We start from the raw sequence: 19097 nt of genomic DNA, 5'->3' as shown, positions 1-19097 counted from the left end.
AAAGCCCTCCTCACTGCTAAAGTGGCTCCTCCAATTACAGGAAGTATTGCATACTGTATGTTGTTCTCTTCATGAGTGAGATGGAGGTGGAGTATGATGGAGTGGAGAGTGGTGAAGGTCCTGCTTAATATTTTGCCTGAAATTTAACATGCTGAGGATGGACAAAATTGTGGATGCAACACTGTTTACACGTACAGAGATCTTCAAAATCAAACATTTTAATGTGCTGCATTTAATTCGGGCATGCACAGGTCAGCCTTCTGGTTAATGTCAGTGGCGATAATGTGGTTTCTCATGTGGTTCTACGTGAAGTCACTGTGGCAGCAGTGAGAGACACGGTGTGTTCATGTAAGACCACCAGGTGGAAGCAGTGTTAACGCTGTTTGTGACAGACACCACTGCAGCCACATGTTGCAAGAGGTTCCTTTACTGCTGAAATTCATAAGCAATGCCCCTTTAAACTTGTGAGCCTCCTGTTAACACTGTTCACATCCAAACATGCTGTTTGATACATTATAATATACAGTGCACACACAGTCACATTATCAGATAAGTATTAGGTGAGACTGTGTGCTATATATTAAAGTACAATTTTGAGGTACTTGTACTTCACTTGACCATTTCCATTTTCTGTTACTTTATACATCCGCTCCATCATATTTTGGAGGCAAATATTGTACTTTTTACTCACTACATTCAATTGAAAACTTTAGTTACTAGTTTGCAGTTCGCATGCTGCATCAGAGGGAAAGTCGCACATTTTTTAATCAATTTATTTTATCGACAAATAAAAACCACACTGATTCTGATGATCGGAAAAATGGTGCTTATCAGATCCAATAATCAGCCAGGCTGACCTGTAGTATACAGTATATAAATACATGAAAATATATGTATAATTAACTTTTACTTGGAGTACATTTAATATGAGATACTTTAAGACTTTTGTGCGATCCATATGAGTGAATTTCACTTTTACCAAAGTAATATTGTAACACAATTTCTTTACTTTTACTCAAGTATGACCTTATATACTATAATTTACTGTCAGCACTACAGCTGTTGTAAAATACTGTATTTATTGCTGAAACAGCACTCTGCATTAAGTCATTCTCATGGTATAACTACACATGAATATGTTCAGTTAATCAGTAGCTCAGTGTCTCAGTGCACTGACAGCTTACATACCTAACTCAAAGCAGTCACATCTCTCTTCCCTGCACATTAATTTTGTTGCGTGCCACTGTTTACTCTTTCGAAATATTCCTCCCCGAATTATGTCTGACACCAGTGACCAGTTTCATCATAAAATACAAATTAAGGAAGGACATGTTTGGTCTTTTGCAAGTTCCACATAATAACTGCTGCTTGGGGTCAATTTATCCACGTCACGAAAAAAAAAGAAAATGGTTATTTTGTTACAACAATATAACTGAAGTCAATAGAAATTGCTCCTTATGCATTGAAACAACATTAAGAAACCCAGCAGTGATGTCTCGCTGTAGCAAACACAACTCAGAAAAATCCACATTCCACAATATGAACAACTTTATTTGAAATATTTTTGAACATGTATTAGTGCAGATGCCATGTGCTCAGATGTAACATTTGTTTCGCTTCTACCAAGAATACAACCATTACTTAACTTATTCACACGAATACAAGTTCCTTTTAGCTACATGTCTTTCCTTAGCGAGTATAATGTGCTGTGTGACACACTTTTCCGTGGAAGTGACTTAACAGTTCCAGAGAAAAGCTATGAGGAAGTGATTTCACAACCATGAGCTGCCCGAGCACGCACGAAAGCTGATTGTTGTTGCTCGTTTCAGACGCAGTTTATAGCCGGCTATGATGCATTTCTTCTTTGAAAGTCTCAATCGAATTGGGCCGTTTTGAAACATGACTCCCCTTGCGCGTTCAAATCAAGCTCACAGACAGATTAAACAACTTACCCTAACCCTATGGACTGGATGAGTAGAACACAACACTTAACACACTTACATCCACCAAGAGTTATCTCCATTTAAATGTGAAAATCAAAAGGACTTATTGAATATGTGAAATACATGAACCAACTGCTGTTTTTTTCACATTTTCTTCTGTTTCTCTATGTACAAACTTTCGTGCTCAAACAAAGTTGCAAAGTATTTACAGGGTAAACAAAGCAGCTGCTCTTAAGGTGCAAAGATGTGACTGTAAATCACTTTACAGCAATATCATTATCAAATAATCTTCATCAGCAGGCGTTGTCAGGGAAATGCAGACCAGCTTGTGGTGAGAGGTGAGACGTCATGGTGCAGATTTTGAACACCATCAGTCTGTTCTGTCACCCTGTTCCTCACTCTTATTTTCAACATTTCTCAACAATGTTTATGATCCAAAGAAGCCCCCAAAAATGAGTGCGTCAAAAATTCAGCACTACACACTTTGATAGCCGCTGTCTGTGATCGCTGGCATTGACTGGCCAGCAGATACCAAAGAGAGGAGAGGTCTTTCGAGTGCAGAGAGACACTTTCCATCCTGGACATTATTAATGAATCCTGGAACACCTGGGCTTAGGAGTATTTGAGGCATCTCATTGAATGATTCCTCTGGATATTTGTCAAATTGTTCCTCTTCCTCACCGCTCCGCTGCTCTGTGAACAAAATGTCAGGCTGCCCCACCAGATTTTGAAAAGCCTGATAGTCGTCATTCACTGGAGGAAAGCTGCATGAGGTTGCAGGCACACAGCCGTAGCAGGGATTTTCATCGCATTTAATGGCCACTTCATGTGTTCCATTTAGCTTTGTGGTGTCACCGACCGCCTCATCAGACCTCTCACACCCGGCCTCAACTCTGGATGCAGGATCACATGACGCAATTGGGTTGGTGCTGCTAGAGCTGGAGGACAAACTGGAGTCTTCTGCACAGGAAAATCTCCCAGAATCTGAATTACACTGCTGATAGGATATGTCCATTGGCATAAGAGATGAAACCGCTGGGGGAAAAGTAATAAGCGGACAAGCCTGTACCTGTTGGTCAGCACAGATCACAATGTCACCCTGACTAGGATGGTATGCGGAGTCACACTGCATCTGGACCTCGGAGCTCTCCATCGTAGTCTGGTGTGGGAGGTTTGGGATGAGGTTGAAGTAGGTTTTGTTGTCAAAGCCAGATGATCCAGAATTCACGTCATCAGCTCTGACATCACAAAGGTTGTACGGAGAGAATAGACCGATCTCTTTGTTCATTTCTGGAAGTGGGTTGATGGTCATAGGTGATATCGGGCTTATATCGGCAAAGACTTTACCAAGGGCCTCCTGAACACCGGCTACGATGTCAACAGGCTCTGTGTTAGCATAGCTGATACAAGAGGAGCCAGTGCTGATTCCACTGCTTTGCTGAGGGCTCCCGCTGCTGCTGTCATGCAGTGACCCCTTTGACCTGAATACAGAGGAACTTGTTACTTAAACTGCCAATGTAATCACACAGAACTCCTTAAGGAAATGTGTTGTATTGTTGATGCACTGGTGCAGCCATACTGACCATGATTTGCTGTCGTCTGGAATAAGAGGCTCGACACAGACAGCGGAGAAGACAGGTCGAAACGGCTTCAAGATCTGCAGCAAGGAGGATAAAATGAAACTACAGATGTGAACACTTCAGTTAAAGGAATCAATCTAGAAATAAATGTCCTTCTTTAATAGATTCTACACAAACTATTTAACAGTGCAGAGTACAAGCTTGTATTCTTTTAATAAAACATGGCACCAGTTGTTGATTTCATGCTGCATTGCTGCCCAAACACACCAATCTGGCGGCAACAAAGGCTGACTGTTGAACTTGAACACACCACAAAGACAACAGGTAACTAGCTTGTACGTTCTGCACCTGCGTGAGGGGAAATAACTCTCCATACCACCAGGTAGCGGTAATCTGAAATTGTCTAATTGAAGCTGGTATTTTAAGGGGGGAAAAGTTACACAATGTTGCTTTAAATAAAATAAACAGATGCAAGTTGTGATGTGATGTTGCAAGTTTTAAATTTATGACCAACATTAACTTTACATCAACAGGTGCCTTACCTCTTCCTTGCGTGGATGCATATCAAGAAGTCTTGGATTTGGACATTTAGCAACTGAGTCCCACCACATTGTTTTGAACCTAAAGTCAAAAGCAAAAAAAAATGAAAATTTAAGAAAATAATATGGATGCCACATAAACACAACACCGGGGTGGATGTATTTAAGCCCTTCATATTATTCACTAACAGAGACACAAGGCAAAGAAGATCTTTTTAATCTGCATGACTTACTTTACATAACAGCCATATATAGCACCACTGATGATGACTGCTGCAATACTGAGGCTGATGATGATAGCCAGGAGCAGGACATGAAGGGACATAGCTGTGAAGCAACACATATGAAGGAAGTTTAGAACGGACATGAGATGAGACGGCGTACGGAAGAGAGATAAACTAGAGAGAAGTTCATCGTGTGTGCCTTTAGTTTTGCACCAGGCTTGTCTTACAAGTCAGTAACAGGATCCACAAAGGGACCATTTAACACCTGTAAACACTGTATCAGCAGCTGTTGGCATTATCACATCTTTAAAGTGGCCCCTGATTAAATATGTATTTAGATTTGAGCGGCCACATCTCAATACAGAAGTTCACGGGTGCATAACATGGATCAGTAAGGTCCACACACTTCAGTTTACAGACAAATACATGCAAATATGGATCCACCTCCCTGTGTTCCCCAGAAGCATTAATACAATAAAAATATGAAATAAATTAATTATATGAAAGTAAAACATTTTCAAATCCCACAAATGCTACACCTTGATCCCTTTTGAATGTTTCAATGATTTTGTGTTTTTGAAATTTAAGGGCAATGAATGCTGGGAACTAGAAAACCTCGACTACCTGCCAATCCCAAAGATAACATCATTTTTTATGCCTAAACAGACTGAGACTAAACAAACTCCCTTCACTTTCATGACCAACTCATCGAAACAAACAAACTGACCTTAAAAGGAGAAACACCGGGGACCTTATTTTCCTGAGAACAGCTTGTTTATTCAGTTATGGAGAAAATAAATACTTCTTTGCTAGCTCAAACTGCATTAAATATAAGAAATAGCATCATAACAACATGTGCTTTTTCTGTTTTGAAGAAGGTTTTGAATAACTGTCAAATCAAGTTTACAGTTTAGATAAAGTGAAAATAATTTGTTAACTCTCTAACTTGATTTTGAAGCTTTCAGTGGTCTTTTAAATAATGTGTATGTATGTTTCACACACTGGTCATATGCTTAAACTCTTATACAATAGGTCCGATCCTCCACTTTTATTTTAGGTCTTTTTCAGCAAAGTTCAGCAAAGAAATATACAGGATACTGCATAAAAACTGACAACAGGACCGTAAAGACGACACTTACACGTTGTGAATTCCACCTCTTCACTGCTGTCACTGGGGATGCCGTACCAGTTCTCGCTTCTCACGCTGACCAAATATGTTGTATTTGGCTCCAAGTCTTTACCATTTATTTCATAGTATTTCAGTCCATTAACTGTAGTTGGTGTGAAAGGTTTAGATACCTGGAATGGATAAACATAAGACATAATTAAATGTCCCTGTCTATGTCTACATCTCCAGGACAAATGATCTCAGTTATGACGTTACCTTTTGTGTGTCCCCTTTTTTACGATAAGTCACAATGGCAGTCAATGTGTCCCTGATACTGGGCTTATGATCCATGTTTGTCCTCCAGGTGACTTCAAAATTCCCATTGGATTCTTTCACTGTGACGTTCATTGGGACTCTGGGTTTAACTGTGGAAGAGGAGAGGCAAGAAAATAGGTTTATCAGGTATCCAATCTGTTAATCTGGGACTGGATCAGTCTATTCCAGGAAGATGAAGATTTCCAGTTAAAAAAGGGAGCTGACTTACAGCTGTCTTCGATGCTGATGATCTTGGAGGTCAAGCTTTCAGCTCCTTTCCAAACTGTTGCGTTGTGAGTCTCCCCATAGATAAGAAGCATTTGTGGTGAGCAACAGCACTTTTCACTGTCACACTGGTTGAAAATGCAGGACGCTTCCCTGTAGAATAAGAGATAATTAAGTATATGTGTACAACATTATTACATTAAATATTTCTGACTTCTCAGGCTGATCCTAATATATGAAAAAAACATGCATTACTGAATATTCTAGTGAAATGAATCATTATAACCATTTGATTTCCCAACTAGAACAAAAATAAATAAATAAATAAATGAATAAATAAATGAATAAAAAGTTTGTAAATATAAGTTAAATCAGTTTACTCTTCCCGGCTGTCGCTCTGGAGAGTCAGGCTGTATCCAGCGCAGGTCGGCGCTTCAACGTCGCAAATCATCTTGTCGAAGTCGTGGGTACAACTAAGATTTTGGACTGTGTCTATGTGCGAACCTGAGAGAGCCATGGCAGTCGCATATCCTACAACAAGCAGGGCGACGGACAGCGTGTCGCCCACTCGCCTGGAAAGGAAACACAACAGAAAATGAGGCTGTTTTTCTTTACTTGAAAGCGACAGGTGAGATTATGTTGGTGGGATAGTAGAGAATAATCGACATTACCTCTTTAACGTCATGCTGGGACGAGTTCAATCCGCTTCTAAGACAACAACCCAGCTCAGCCACGTCTTTTGAAGAGGACTGAGGACTCTGCCTCTCTCCTACTTCCTCTTATGGAAAGCTCTTACTGGAAACACTGAGCCACTAATGCAGTGGTAAGAGCTCCCCACTCCCATTTCCTCTCACAGCAGTGGGAAGAGGGCGGCACACAGGCGTCAGTTTATTATCGGGACAGAAAAGGAAAATGGTATTTATCTGTTTCATTTCATCAAGAGGTTCAAACACACAAATCCTCAGGACAACGTTGAGTTATCTCAGTTTCACCAGCTGTTCAGGAAATAAAACGGCCTGATGAGTCGTGACGAAAAAAATAGAGCTGAGATAAAGATGAGATGTTAAGAGTGCGATATGCATAATATACATTTACTCAAGTACTGTGTTTAAGTACACGTTTGAGGTACTTTACTTGAGTATCTCTTCATTCTTCCACTCCACTACATCTTGGAAGTATTTGACCTTTTACTCACTATATTTTACTTAGTTACTTTGTAGATTACATCCTACACCAGAGCAGGAAAAGAAGAAGACATTTTTAAATTAATTTAATTAATTCTGATAATCAGAAAAATTCTGAATGTCAGATCTGATAATCAGTCGACACATAGTATACAGTATATACATGCATGTAAATATATGTATCATTTACTTTTATTTGTTGTTTTGATCAAAATCAGATACTTTAAGACTCAAGTAAAACTTCAAGTACAATGTAAATCATTTTGGACTGTTCAATTGCTGCCTTAAATACTTGAGTTAACTTAATTTAGGTTGAATAGTTAATTTAACATCTTCTTTTAAGTTTTCTTTTTTTGTGATTTAAAGTTAAATGAACTTTAGAATACATGTTTGACAAACTTAAGATACTAAGTTGAATCTACAACTGTTGACACTTACAATCAATACAAATACATTGGATATTTTTTCACATGTGATGATTTTTTTGAGAAGTCACTTCCTCATTTCCCATTATGTGTAGTAACAGTCACATCATTTGAGGTTCACTGTCACAGGTTCAGTAGAAAGACATATCATGAAGCAACTCACAGCAGATTATTCAGAAGAAATGGCATAATGGGCTAAAGACTGATTTCAACACTAACCTCTATCATGGTTACAATATTTTTTCGTAATCATAAAAAAAGCAACCATGTTTTCAACCATGACTTATCTTAAAATGTATTAAAGACACATGGCAAGTTTCCACAACGGATGTTTTCCTCAAACTATAAAACAAAGAAGCGTCTCAGGAGAGTTTTATTCTCAAACAGTGCATGCTGGGAAGTCTGCCAACATGCTGATCATGTTCCTTTAGAAACTTATTACTATGAGTTGATTCACTGCATTCGTCCAACTCATCATTTCAAATCAAAGTTAAAAGAACTCATGAAGCTGATAAATAAAAACTATAAACTTTAAGTTTAAACAACTTTTAACAAAAAACTTTTAACTATGTATGTATATCTAACTATGTCTCTGCACAATTGTTAGCCTTGTGTCAAACCCAATTACTGACAATGTTCAAAATCTCCCTTCCAAGAAAGAAAATAAAATAAGCACCATTGTGGTTTTGTGTGGTATAACCGGAATAACACACCACACAGACACTGGTGTTGGGATGAAATCACTCCCTTATTCACTACTCTCTATTAAACATCAGTTGTTGGTGACATTTAGATTTCAGACATACAAATAATCATGTTTTTGCACCATGTAGTATCTGTAAAGTACACATCTATCAAAGGCAATGCGATTTACAGCTGATATGGGCATGAGATTTATTTATTTATTTTTGCATTTTGACATTTTTTTACACTTTCAGACATAAATTTAATATCCTTATCGTTAAGTACATACATACAAAAACGTTTTCAAGTGTTTATAATAACAACATTCCCACAGATTTCGCAGAGAAGTCGTTTTTCCTACACGGCCAATCTACTGTTTCACGCCCACACCAGTAGGTGGCGGTAATGCGCCTACAAGCGGGCAGGCCGACCGCCGGTAAATCAAAACAAGGAGAAGAAGCACTTGTATCAGCCTGTTGACGAGACCAAAGTTCATGAGTACAAACTGGCCTGTTTTGTTGTTTTTTTTTTAAGCTTTGAACCACGTTTGGTTCTCTGCTTTTTAAAGTAATTGTTAGTTAAGGAGTTGCTGCTGTGATAACTGTGTTCATGTGACTCTCCTGCGTGTTGCGAGAAGTCTCAGTTAGCCTGCTAGCGTTAGCAGCGGGCAGAGAGATCCACGGACAGACTTGATGTCTGTGAGACGAGCTCTGGTGGACTGTGTTGTGTTGTCTGTCCAAGATGCCCGCCTGTTTTATCCCTGCTGTAGAGGCTGTCTGTCGAGGATTGATGTTGAACGGCAGGATACGACGAGGTAACAACGCAAACAACCAACGGCAAAGACTCACTTGTGTGATTTGTGAACATCTTGGCTGTGACTAATCTTAAAGTTGTGCGACGTCACTGAAAAATGAATGCCAGTACTTTGTTATGTCAAGCATGCAAATCCTCCTCCTCCCACTCACTGACATGGACACACGTTTATCTGTCTCTCCACCACAGATGCAGGTGTTCCAGGTGTGGCTACAGCTGTCTGAGAGACCAGGTTGATCACAGATATCGTCTCTCACTGAAGGTGGCCAGGGACAGGTGCATATTTGGAGTAACAGTATTTGGAGCCTGCTTGAACCCATTCTTTGGCATTCATGCAAGTGGTTTACAGAGGTGAGCACGGACAATGAGTTCACAGAATGAGGCCCGTACTACAAAGCAGTAGTGGTTAGCTAGGTAACTTTAGGTTTAACCGGTGTGGCGCATGTCAAAAGCTCAACTTGTGGATTTCTGTCGTGTCTGTAATTTTGTAGGTTAGTGGAGGACTTGGATGGACCAGTCGAAGCATCAACCAGATCCACGTTGTTGCTGAAGTCTGTCGAGGACTGTTTCATTGGCAGACATTTCATCTTTGGTTTAAAGGTACAATTGCGATTGGGTATTGGATGTCTAAGGGAGTTATGCTTGTACCAATACAAGAAATTTGATAGGTTAGTTTCCAAATATAATTTTGTGTGTTCCCAGGGATTTGTGTCACAAAATCCTCTGCAAATCCAGATATTTCACAAGATAAGTAAGATCTGGAATAACAAAGTCAGTATTATTCATCCTTTAGGAACCATGAATGTCTGTACAAAATGTCATGGCTTTCCATCATGTAGTTGTTGAGATATTTCAGTCTGGTTGACTCACTAGCTGAAAGACCGACATTGCCATTCGTAGTCATGCTACTAGCCCGGATAAAATTAATTCTAAGTTATTTGTATCAAGACTGTTTGTTAATGTTTAAAAAATGTACTATTGGCCGATATATTATCGTATTTTAAACACACAAATGTCAATATTGGTATTGGCCTCAAATCCAGTTCTGGTCAGGCTATAATCATACATATTTAAACAACATTTCCAAAATTTAATGTTTACCTCGCCATCTTATTCTCAACCATCCCTGCTCTTGTTTGTGTCCTTCAGCTGCCCGAAACAGAAAGTGGGCCTTGGTTAAGAGGGCCTGTTGGGAATGGCTCCAGCACCAAAGACACGCCTCACTTTATCGCCAGTCAGATGATTCTCCCCAAAGCTACAGGCCTGGGAGGTTGCACAGTGGTCAGTTACTATCAGATCCTTCTTCAGAAAGCTGCATCCACTGATCCCAGTAAAACCTCCGGACCCCCAGCAACAACCCTGCTGCTGCTTGCACGTCAGTCTCCGGCCAGAAGCTTCAACGATGGCACACTTTGTGCCTCAGGCCTTTTTTCCCAGTCACTGCTAAGGTAATGACTAAGATGTGTCAGGTGGTGTCACTGCATAAATTGTTCACTTTTGTGACATTTCTTTACAGTTGCGTTTGACTTTATCCTAGATCACAAGACGGCACCCTTACACCAACACCTCCATGGCAACAATCACTAGGACTCGTGACTTCATCAGCGGAGCAGGAGGAAGGATGCAGTTCCCAGGACAGTGGCGATGATAACAGTCGACAGACAGACAACTTTAAAACTCCACATTGTGCACAGACAGTCTGCCTGGAGGACCATAAAGTCACAGAGGAGAAGGTGCTGTCACCTGTTCTGTCTTTGGAGTGCAGTTCTTACAATCATCCATTTGCCAAATACCCACACCCGTCCATTGAGGAAGCTGTTGGAAAGAGCCCCACCCTGAACACATGGTTCAGTCCCTCCCCACCTGGCCACAACAGCTCCAAGGGGAAATGTTTTTCGACCAGACAAGTCAACAAAACCTTTTTGGCGAGCTCTTTGGCTTGGGAGGATTTGCCTTTCTCTGAAAGTCTTACTGAGTTTTTGTGTGAGGAAAACAAAGATTCAGACATTGTTTGTGAAACAAAGCAACATCTAAATGTGCAAAATCACAAAGAAACAGCAAAAAACAACCTGGAAATCAGATCACAAGACAAGAACTTATCAGTCAACTCAACTACTGTTCGTCATACTAACACAGCGATAACAGACAGCAACTCACAGATGTTACCGGATATCACTTATTCACCTGCACCGAATGGAGGTGGCAGACATGATTTATCTGAGCAGGTGTGTAAGAATCCTGTTGGATGTCTAAACAAGAGTCAAGCCAGAAACATTTGTCTCCATGAGTGTAATCAGGAAGATGAGAAAGCTAGTTTGCCGTCTTTTGAAAACGAAGAAGAGCAGCTTGAAGGGGATGCCTACGATTGTTCAGCAGACCTCTTCAGTAGCTCTCTCATGACCGATATGAACTCAAACACACTCACCACACAAGAAGAGACTGTCAGGACAAACACAGAAGTTTGTCCCGTGCGTTCAACACCAGACAACCAGAGACCGAAACATAATAAATGCAACAGAGACAGTTTAATGCCACTAGGCACACAAGATCTTGACTTCATCCCTCCCTCTCAGTCCACCCCGATTGTAAAAGGAGCTGTTGTATCAAGATCACCTGCCTCCTTGCACAGAAACTTGTCTTTAGGTCAAGATTCTTGTGCTTTTAGCAGAAATCTGCCTGAATTGGACAGTAAAAAGGCAGCCAAAAACACCACTCCTCTGAGTAGATTTATCTGTGTCGGTGCTAACCAGCTAAGCCACGGTGACAGAGAGTCTACAAAAGAAAACCAGGTGTGGAGGACGACATCCAGCAAACACAGATTTACACCAAAAAGGAGGTTCAGGAAACCAGAAAAGCATAAAATCCATATGCTGGCTCAGCAACACCCGAGGGTCCAGAGAGAGGCTTTAAAGACAGCCTCAACAGGAGGGATCAACCACAAATGTGACTCAAGTGCTTGTGATGTGACTGTGTGTGAGTATGAAGACAGTGAAGAGATTATTGTTCCTCCCACTCCCGCTGTTACAGCACAACAGAGTGTGAAGCTCAGAAGAAGAAGGCTGACTGATGACGGCAGCAGTACTTTGGGTTTCACTTGGGAAGGGCAGCAGGGAGGTGGAGTTAAATGTAAAAGAACTCTGTTGGATCAAACTCTCACATCATCACAGAGAGATCTGGTACAAACAGGAAATGGTGACAGTGAGACTGTTGTTAAGAGGAGTCTGGATGCATCAAATTGTTACCTCCTTGATGACGAGAACGAGGCTTGTGATTGGTCCAGAGATCTGTTCTCTGACTCGGTCTGACAGGTTCTGTTGCAGATTGGACTTTAATTGTTCCAAAGGTTTTTCCTGAATGCATTCCACACTGACAGAACAAGTTAGACCTACCTTTGTGTTGTAAAGAGTAGCACTACTGCCGCTGCTACTGCTGGCAGCACTGTTGCCGGTACTCCAATTCTGTGATGAAAGATCCAAGAATAGACCACATACAGAATATTAAACACTAAAGATATGAGAGAGGTTGTTAAAAGGCACCACATGAGAAGCCTTACCTCCCCTCCTTCTGCTATTTGCACATTTAACAGTCCAGCTGCTTCACATACAGTCTTCATTGACAAACATTTACAGTAGAATGAGTTATAATAAAGCAGAGTGACTACAGCAGCAAAAGTGGGACAACTCTTATTAATGTCTGGTTTCGGAATGTGAATTTGAAATAAAGAATCTCCTGGACACGTGTCACATTTACATTTTTTGCTATCAAGCTATCAAGTTATCGCTCATTTGACTGTAACCCTGGCAACAATTCTCAGTCTGAAAGCATACATTATCACTGTTAACACCTGTTTTAAAAACACTAGCAACAGGAGGTGGTACACAATTTGGAGCTTAAATTTAAATTAATGTTTCCTTTTTTTCACACCTTTCAGTATTTTATTTCTATTTAAATTTTTATTTGCGCTTATCTTTTCTACAGGCTACTTTGTCTCTGTGCTGCTGCAACATTTGAATTTCCACTCTGGGGATCAATAAAGGATTATCTTATTATAGAATTGCTTCACTACCCTTTATTTATTGCATATTTTTTCCTATAGGCATATATTTATTTACTTGTGAAAAATAAGTTGAAAAAACAATAACAAAAAAAATTACTAGAAATCCCAGGCATGCAGTAATAATTAAAAAACAACAAAAAACATTAACATGTATACAGTATAGTCACCCAGTGTACAGGACTGTGAGTGTTCTAGTTACCCCTCTCTAAAAACCCAAAACAGGAAACATGGGTAGGCTTTCAGCTGTGTATTGAATGATTAATAATTTATTTTACTGTTTTCAAAACTGTTGGCGTTTGAAAATATGCATATATATAGTGTTTTGCAGGTGGTGGGGAATGAATGAGAAAAGTTTTCATGGATTTTGTAAAATGTGGTCATTTGAAGCAATTTGTGTGAAAGCAGTGAAACATGTTTCACATTTTGGTCCACATAAACCTCTGTTTCACTGAAGAGTTTCCACAATGTGACTTCAGTTTTGACCAATGGATGCCAGAAATCAACAAACACTGTAAAAAGTGACTCAAACTGTGTTGTAAAGGCTACTGTCATTTTCTCTTACCCTGACTGCTCTCCATTGGATTTACTGTAACTTAATTATGTGTATGATTGAATTAAAATATAAAATTCTTGACAGACTTTTATTTTATTGTTATTTATTATTATTTTATTTTTTCTTTTATTGATAGATAATATGTACTGAGAGGAAATAATAGAGAAAAAGGACATTGGACCTTAAATATATGACGTGCATCACAACCCCAACAAGATGCTCTGTTGCTCTGGAATGCTCCCCAGTCTAATTTGAATCACTCTGCTGCCTGGTACTTCTGACGGCAGCCGAGTCCTTAATAAGCTGACCCGCTGTCCTCTGCTACTGTGTGTGTTTTCGCTGGGGTGTTAATGCAGCAATGAGTGTGTACTGTGCCATGCCAAGGAGCTAAGAATAGTGTGATACCAAATATCATGACTACAATGTTCTGGATGTGTGAGTGAGCTGGTTGCAAGGTGAAGATGATGTTACATGTGTAAAAATGGAACTGGTACAAGAAATAAACAGCTGGACCCTCGTACTGTATGTGTTACAGAAGCAGGGTTGGTGTGTAGTCAGCTGGCATGTCTGGGCCGATGTTTCAGCATGCTATTTAATGGTTTTTATTTGAGGTGCCATATGTACATTTTTAACATCGAAGCTTTTCTCGGAGGACATCTGCGATTACACAGGAGGACAATTTTGTCAATATATCATGGCCATTTACTGACGGCTGAGAAAGGCAGCGTGCAGGGCGTTTCCAAGGATGGCGGGCTAAGGTTAGATGTTGGTCCAGACTGAAATATCTCATCTACATGTCGAATTGGCACACATTTTGATAAAAAAACATGTATATATATGTATATGTATGATACCCAGTGGTTTAATGACTGAGTATTCCCTGACTTTTCCTCTACTAATGCCGTCAAAATTTCAGTCCTTTTACTTTTCTGTTAACTTTTGCCAAAAAAGTTGAGTGCCTAAAGGCAAAGCATTTCACATTTCCACATTAAAATGTTTAAGAATTTTGTTGCACATTTGTTGTTTACTTACATCATCCCCAAAATTTTCCAACAATGTTTAAACAAAAGCAAAATCCGTAATTTTATTCAAGGTAACAGCTCGTTTCAAATGGTCGCCTGCCAACAGCGTCATGTGCTGAATCCTTCTTATACATGCATGCCTGTGCAGAAAGGATGAACGTGTACCTTGTGTTTGCAGATACAGTAGTACAGAACGTTAGCTATGGGAGTACTCAACCATTTAAAGCTGTGTCGTTTTGATATTTGGTGTGTGTCTGCCAGAGATGTTTGGCTGCAGTCGCTTCAGTAGTAAAAATAGTAAATATAACCTCGAGTGTCAGTTTATATAACCACCACAAGTGTCAGTTCACACACTTTGGGCAATTAGCCCATTCCGGGTTTATAAGATTTGAGTATAAAGACCTGCCTAACGGTGGTGCTAAAGGGAAATACCCACGCACCGGAAAAATACCTTTTAGTGTGAGTGTATTACTAGGCAGGTTGTTGGCATTGGCTGTTTTTTCTGACTTTTTCCTGTGTGGTTCTGATTAATTTCAGGGTTTTTGCTACTATAGCTCTTTGAACTACCTTTTTTAGTTTTTAACCGATTCAGGAACCATGTTAGTCATTAACTACAAAAATAATAGTTTTAAATGACTATTGATGTGACCCTTTTTTTTCTCTAAATTGGCCCTCTGCCTTTAGCTGTCTTATAAATACAGACCCAGAGCTCGATATGTTTCCAAATGTTGCAGCTGTGTGTGCCAAGGGAGACCCTCTCTCCTTAGCAACTGGTACAGTACGTGAGCTATGTTACCAATGGAAATACTCAAAGCCACTGTCTTTCCAGCAAACACCTTGTACTTTGTGTGTGTGCCTGTCATTACTGCTTATTGTATAACTGAATTAATGTCATCCATCGTCTGTAACCACCTATCCTTTTCAGGGGCACGGGGTGCTGGAGCTGATCCAAGCCGACATTGGGGTACACCCTGGATAAGTTGCCAGTTCTCTGTACCAAGCCAGGTCTCGAACCCAGGAGCTATCATCATCATCATTTATTTTTCATAGGACAGTGCATCTGAATTTTTAAATGACATGTTTTTGTTTATTTTTGGGGGTTTTGGTTCACGCTAGGGACCCCAAATTTTGTTAAGTATTTTAATTAAATTGCATTCTGACACAATATGTCTATGTGGCACACTAAGATATTTAAAGCACCATTGTAAATTAAAAAATATATTGCTCTAACACCATAACATTAGGCAAACCACACTATATGACCAATATGTTATGTTCTTTTTCTGTATTAAAAATTACAAATGAGTTTGAAGTCTTAATTTTAGAGTAAACAAATAAGCCTCTTTTAATGTTCTCTGTCAGTGTTTTTGAATGGGTAGTATACCTAAAAAGGGCATCTATGTGTTTTTATATACATATTTTGCATAAATATATATGATGTGCATGTTTTTATTTAGCAAGTCATTAACTTGTTCATGCCATAAGACTCATAGAATAAGGTCACGATGTGAGAGTGCGTGTTGAAGTAGTGTTTCCATTGCACAGTTTCCACTTTTTCAGTGCCGTACAGATTAAGAGGCATGACAAGCACATGGTGTGGAAGGGTGGAGAGATGGCTTAGTATGGAGTTGTCAACAAAGCGTCAGCCAGTGGGCCGTCTCATAGTCCTGATACTGGAGAAGCTTCCTCTCGTAGAATTAGAGCAGATAGAAATGATTAGACAGACAGATGCACTGCTCTGTAAACTGTGGGTTGGGGCGTTTATTCCACTTCCAGTCCCCACAGCTCACACTCCCTGCAGTGTTTCTATGAACTATTCTGTAACAGACCACGACCTTTGACCTTCCTGCAGGAGAAAGACAAAAAGGGAAGCTTCCATAGAGAATCAACTCATTATGAATAATTATGATTATTTCAAGCATGAATGACAGAGACTGTCCTGTACTTAATTCTTCTTTCATAAGAACAATTTGGTTAAAAACATTTGTGCATTTCAAGAAATGCCTTTCCTCGTGCCAACTTCTCGTGACGTGAATAGAAACATTGGCTCTACTATCTCCAGTTCTGTGGTCTCCCGTTGGTGCTCTGTGGGCTGGGCTCAGACCCTCTCCATAACGGGCCATGGAAATTCTGACGTTAGACCCCAGCGCTTCTTATAGGCACCTGTCCTTCCGCGTCACGCCCAGCTCCCAGTATGAAAAGCGTGTGATTGTTTTCCGAATGAGAGTGTGCGTAGACTGGCACTATATAGCTCCCATGTCGTTTCCTTTCTCCATTCAACTGCAAGGAAGACACTGGCAGGACACTGCACGCTGGGAGCCTCACGCTGCTTACTGCACACCAGAGGATAGTAGGAGTTTGTTGCTCTGCTCTCAATATAACATGGAGGTAAGAGAATATTTATTCCTACTTGATGGAGATGATCTAGCAGTCTGTACAACTACAGTGACTACTGTGACTTTATGTTAACTAATAAGTCAGGTTTGCCAAAACTTTGTGCTCAAACTACAATGTAGTTACAGAAAACTGGTCAACCTTGTAAATGAATGTCTCTACATGATTTAAACTGTTGCGCAAAAGAGAAGACGCCTGTTTTCACACATTTGTTGGACATTTACGCTCGTTCTGGCAGGAATATGGACATAAGGTTCTAATCAGTAGAAGCATTCACTGCCTTGGAAACTCTAAACACCTGTTATAGTTTTGAGCAGCAACCAGAAAACCCTCAAATCTGTTTGACCCCAATAAAAGTTAACACAGAAAAGACAGACTATTACAGTGGAGTGCATTTGGGCTTGATCAAGTGCTCTGCCTCTGTTAAATCTTGTCATTTGAACAGCGATAACTGCTATTGACTGAGCTCTGTACTCTCCAGGTGGCACCTTGTGTCAAGAAAGCTGGTGGCCACGCAGCATCACTGTTGGCATGTCTGAGCCTCCAAAGAGAAAAAGCTCAGTTCTGTGACTGTGTGGTCAGACAGACACAGAGTCCAGGTCAGCTCTACCCTGCACACAGGTGAGCAACATAAACTGGTTTCATCCTTGGTGTCATTCTGGTTTGTATAGCGTGTTGAGTGTCTTATGCTGCATCGCCTGTCTTTGCTCCTGCAGGTGTGTCCTGGCAGCTTCTAGCCCAGTGTTCGCGTCTATCTTGTCCTCTGCTGGTGCCCTGGTGGAACTGCAGGCGTCATATCTGTCTGGCTCTGTACTGGGTCTTGTTTTGGACTACATTTACACAGGGGCCTTGCCACACACTTGTAGCCAGCAACAGTATTACAATCTGCTCACTGCTGCCCGCCACCTACATATGGATGAACTGCAGGAGGCTCTGAGGACTCATGTGAATCCTGCACATGATACAAATGCATCCACGGAAGCTGAAGATCAGTCATATGAAGACATTGAAAATACTTACAGTAGAATGGTGAACACTTTTAGTCAGTATCTGCCATTATCAGACACTTGCAGAGAAAATTCACTGGAGAGAGAGGCTCAATGTTCTGATGCAAGCCCTTTGAGCAATGTCAGTACCAGCTGTAGTGCACCTGAAAGCAGTGAAAGTAGTGTAAATACAGGTATCTGCAGAAAAATAAGTTGTCCGACACCTCAGGATTTGATTCAGAGTATCGCATGCACCGTTGAAGTGCACAGGGTGTCCAGAGTGGACAAAGACGTGCAAAGGGATCAGTTTCATTCAGCTGGCACTGTAAAACCAGAGAGCTGGCAGATGAACACAGAGAAGGAGCTACTGAGAACAGCTGAAAACAGGACAAGCTTGTATTTACTCCACACTGCTGAGGTGCAAGAGGAAGAGGCTGGCAAAGAGAAGACACTGTGTTTAACAGCGAAAAGTAAAGCAGAGGTAAAGCAAACTCAGAGAAAAGAGGAAGACGAGATCAGTCACTCCCCACTTCTTCGTTTCTTAACCACCCAGCTTAATGGGAATGATTCTCCCTCACAGTGCTCCTCCACATCGTCTCCCTCATCTCCACGTCCATACTGTAGTGCAGTGCCCGTTATTCGTCACAGCAGTATAGCCTCTATGGCAGAAGTTTCTACAATGCCTCCTTACCATCCAGTGTCCCAGGCCTCAGTCGGCTTCAGCAGGCCCGCTGACTCACAATCAGGAAGCACAGACAGTGACAGAATCGTTGAGAGTATTACCTCTAAACTCAAAAGACATTATAGGGCAGAGATTCAGGATTACAGAAACAAGGGTTGGGAGCATAATGATAGTTCAGATCAATGTGCAAGAAGAGATTCATGTCCCAAATCCAATGCAGATCAATCTGACATCCTAAAACAGGATTACCCCAGCAGCAATACGGATCATGATGAACGTATGGGCAATGGATTTACCCACATCACAGATGATAATGATCACCTTGCTCATTGTGATTCATTTCAGAATAAGAGTCACACAAAT

General features: G+C 40.6%; 2 protein-coding genes across 2 annotated transcripts; one reads left to right on the top strand and one right to left on the bottom strand.

Moving 5' to 3' along the window:
- Positions 1-1830: 1830 nt before the first annotated feature.
- Positions 1831-6691, bottom strand: LOC140995034 (uncharacterized). The gene is made up of 9 exons (XM_073464919.1): positions 6606-6691; positions 6315-6506; positions 5939-6087; positions 5671-5819; positions 5426-5585; positions 4296-4389; positions 4066-4144; positions 3527-3600; positions 1831-3424 (listed from the first exon to the last, which is right to left on the bottom strand). Exons 1-9 carry the CDS (start codon positions 6617-6619, stop codon positions 2419-2421), a joined length of 1917 nt encoding a protein of 638 aa, XP_073321020.1. The 5' UTR covers positions 6620-6691; the 3' UTR covers positions 1831-2418.
- A 1979-nt stretch (positions 6692-8670) lies between these two features.
- Positions 8671-13246, top strand: ddias (DNA damage-induced apoptosis suppressor). Its single transcript, XM_073464673.1, has 5 exons — positions 8671-9041; positions 9230-9391; positions 9532-9640; positions 10190-10488; positions 10578-13246. Exons 1-5 carry the CDS (start codon positions 8920-8922, stop codon positions 12343-12345), a joined length of 2460 nt encoding a protein of 819 aa, XP_073320774.1. The 5' UTR covers positions 8671-8919; the 3' UTR covers positions 12346-13246.
- The last annotated feature ends 5851 nt before the right edge of the window (positions 13247-19097 follow it).

The sequence above is a fragment of the Pagrus major genome, chromosome 4 (assembly GCF_040436345.1).
Source record: "Pagrus major chromosome 4, Pma_NU_1.0".
Classification (NCBI taxonomy): domain Eukaryota; kingdom Metazoa; phylum Chordata; class Actinopteri; order Spariformes; family Sparidae; genus Pagrus; species Pagrus major.
Note: the sequence above shows the minus strand (reverse complement) of the source record. Positions and strands in the feature narration are given on the sequence as shown.

Bases quoted from the DNA above. Each gene is read 5' to 3' on its own strand.
- LOC140995034 (XM_073464919.1), bottom strand. The intron at 4,390-5,425 runs GTAAGTGTCGTC...GTTGCTTCACAG, and splicing joins AGAGGTGGAATTCACAACGT to CTATGTCCCTTCATGTCCTG. The intron at 3,425-3,526 runs GTCAGTATGGCT...CTCTGTATTCAG, and splicing joins CCAGACGACAGCAAATCATG to GTCAAAGGGGTCACTGCATG.
- ddias (XM_073464673.1), top strand. From the start codon at position 8,920: ATGTCTGTGAGACGAGCTCTGGTGGACTGTGTTGTGTTGTCTGTCCAA. The intron at 9,042-9,229 runs GTAACAACGCAA...TCTCCACCACAG, and splicing joins GAACGGCAGGATACGACGAG to ATGCAGGTGTTCCAGGTGTG. The intron at 9,641-10,189 runs GTACAATTGCGA...TGTGTCCTTCAG, and splicing joins ATTTCATCTTTGGTTTAAAG to CTGCCCGAAACAGAAAGTGG.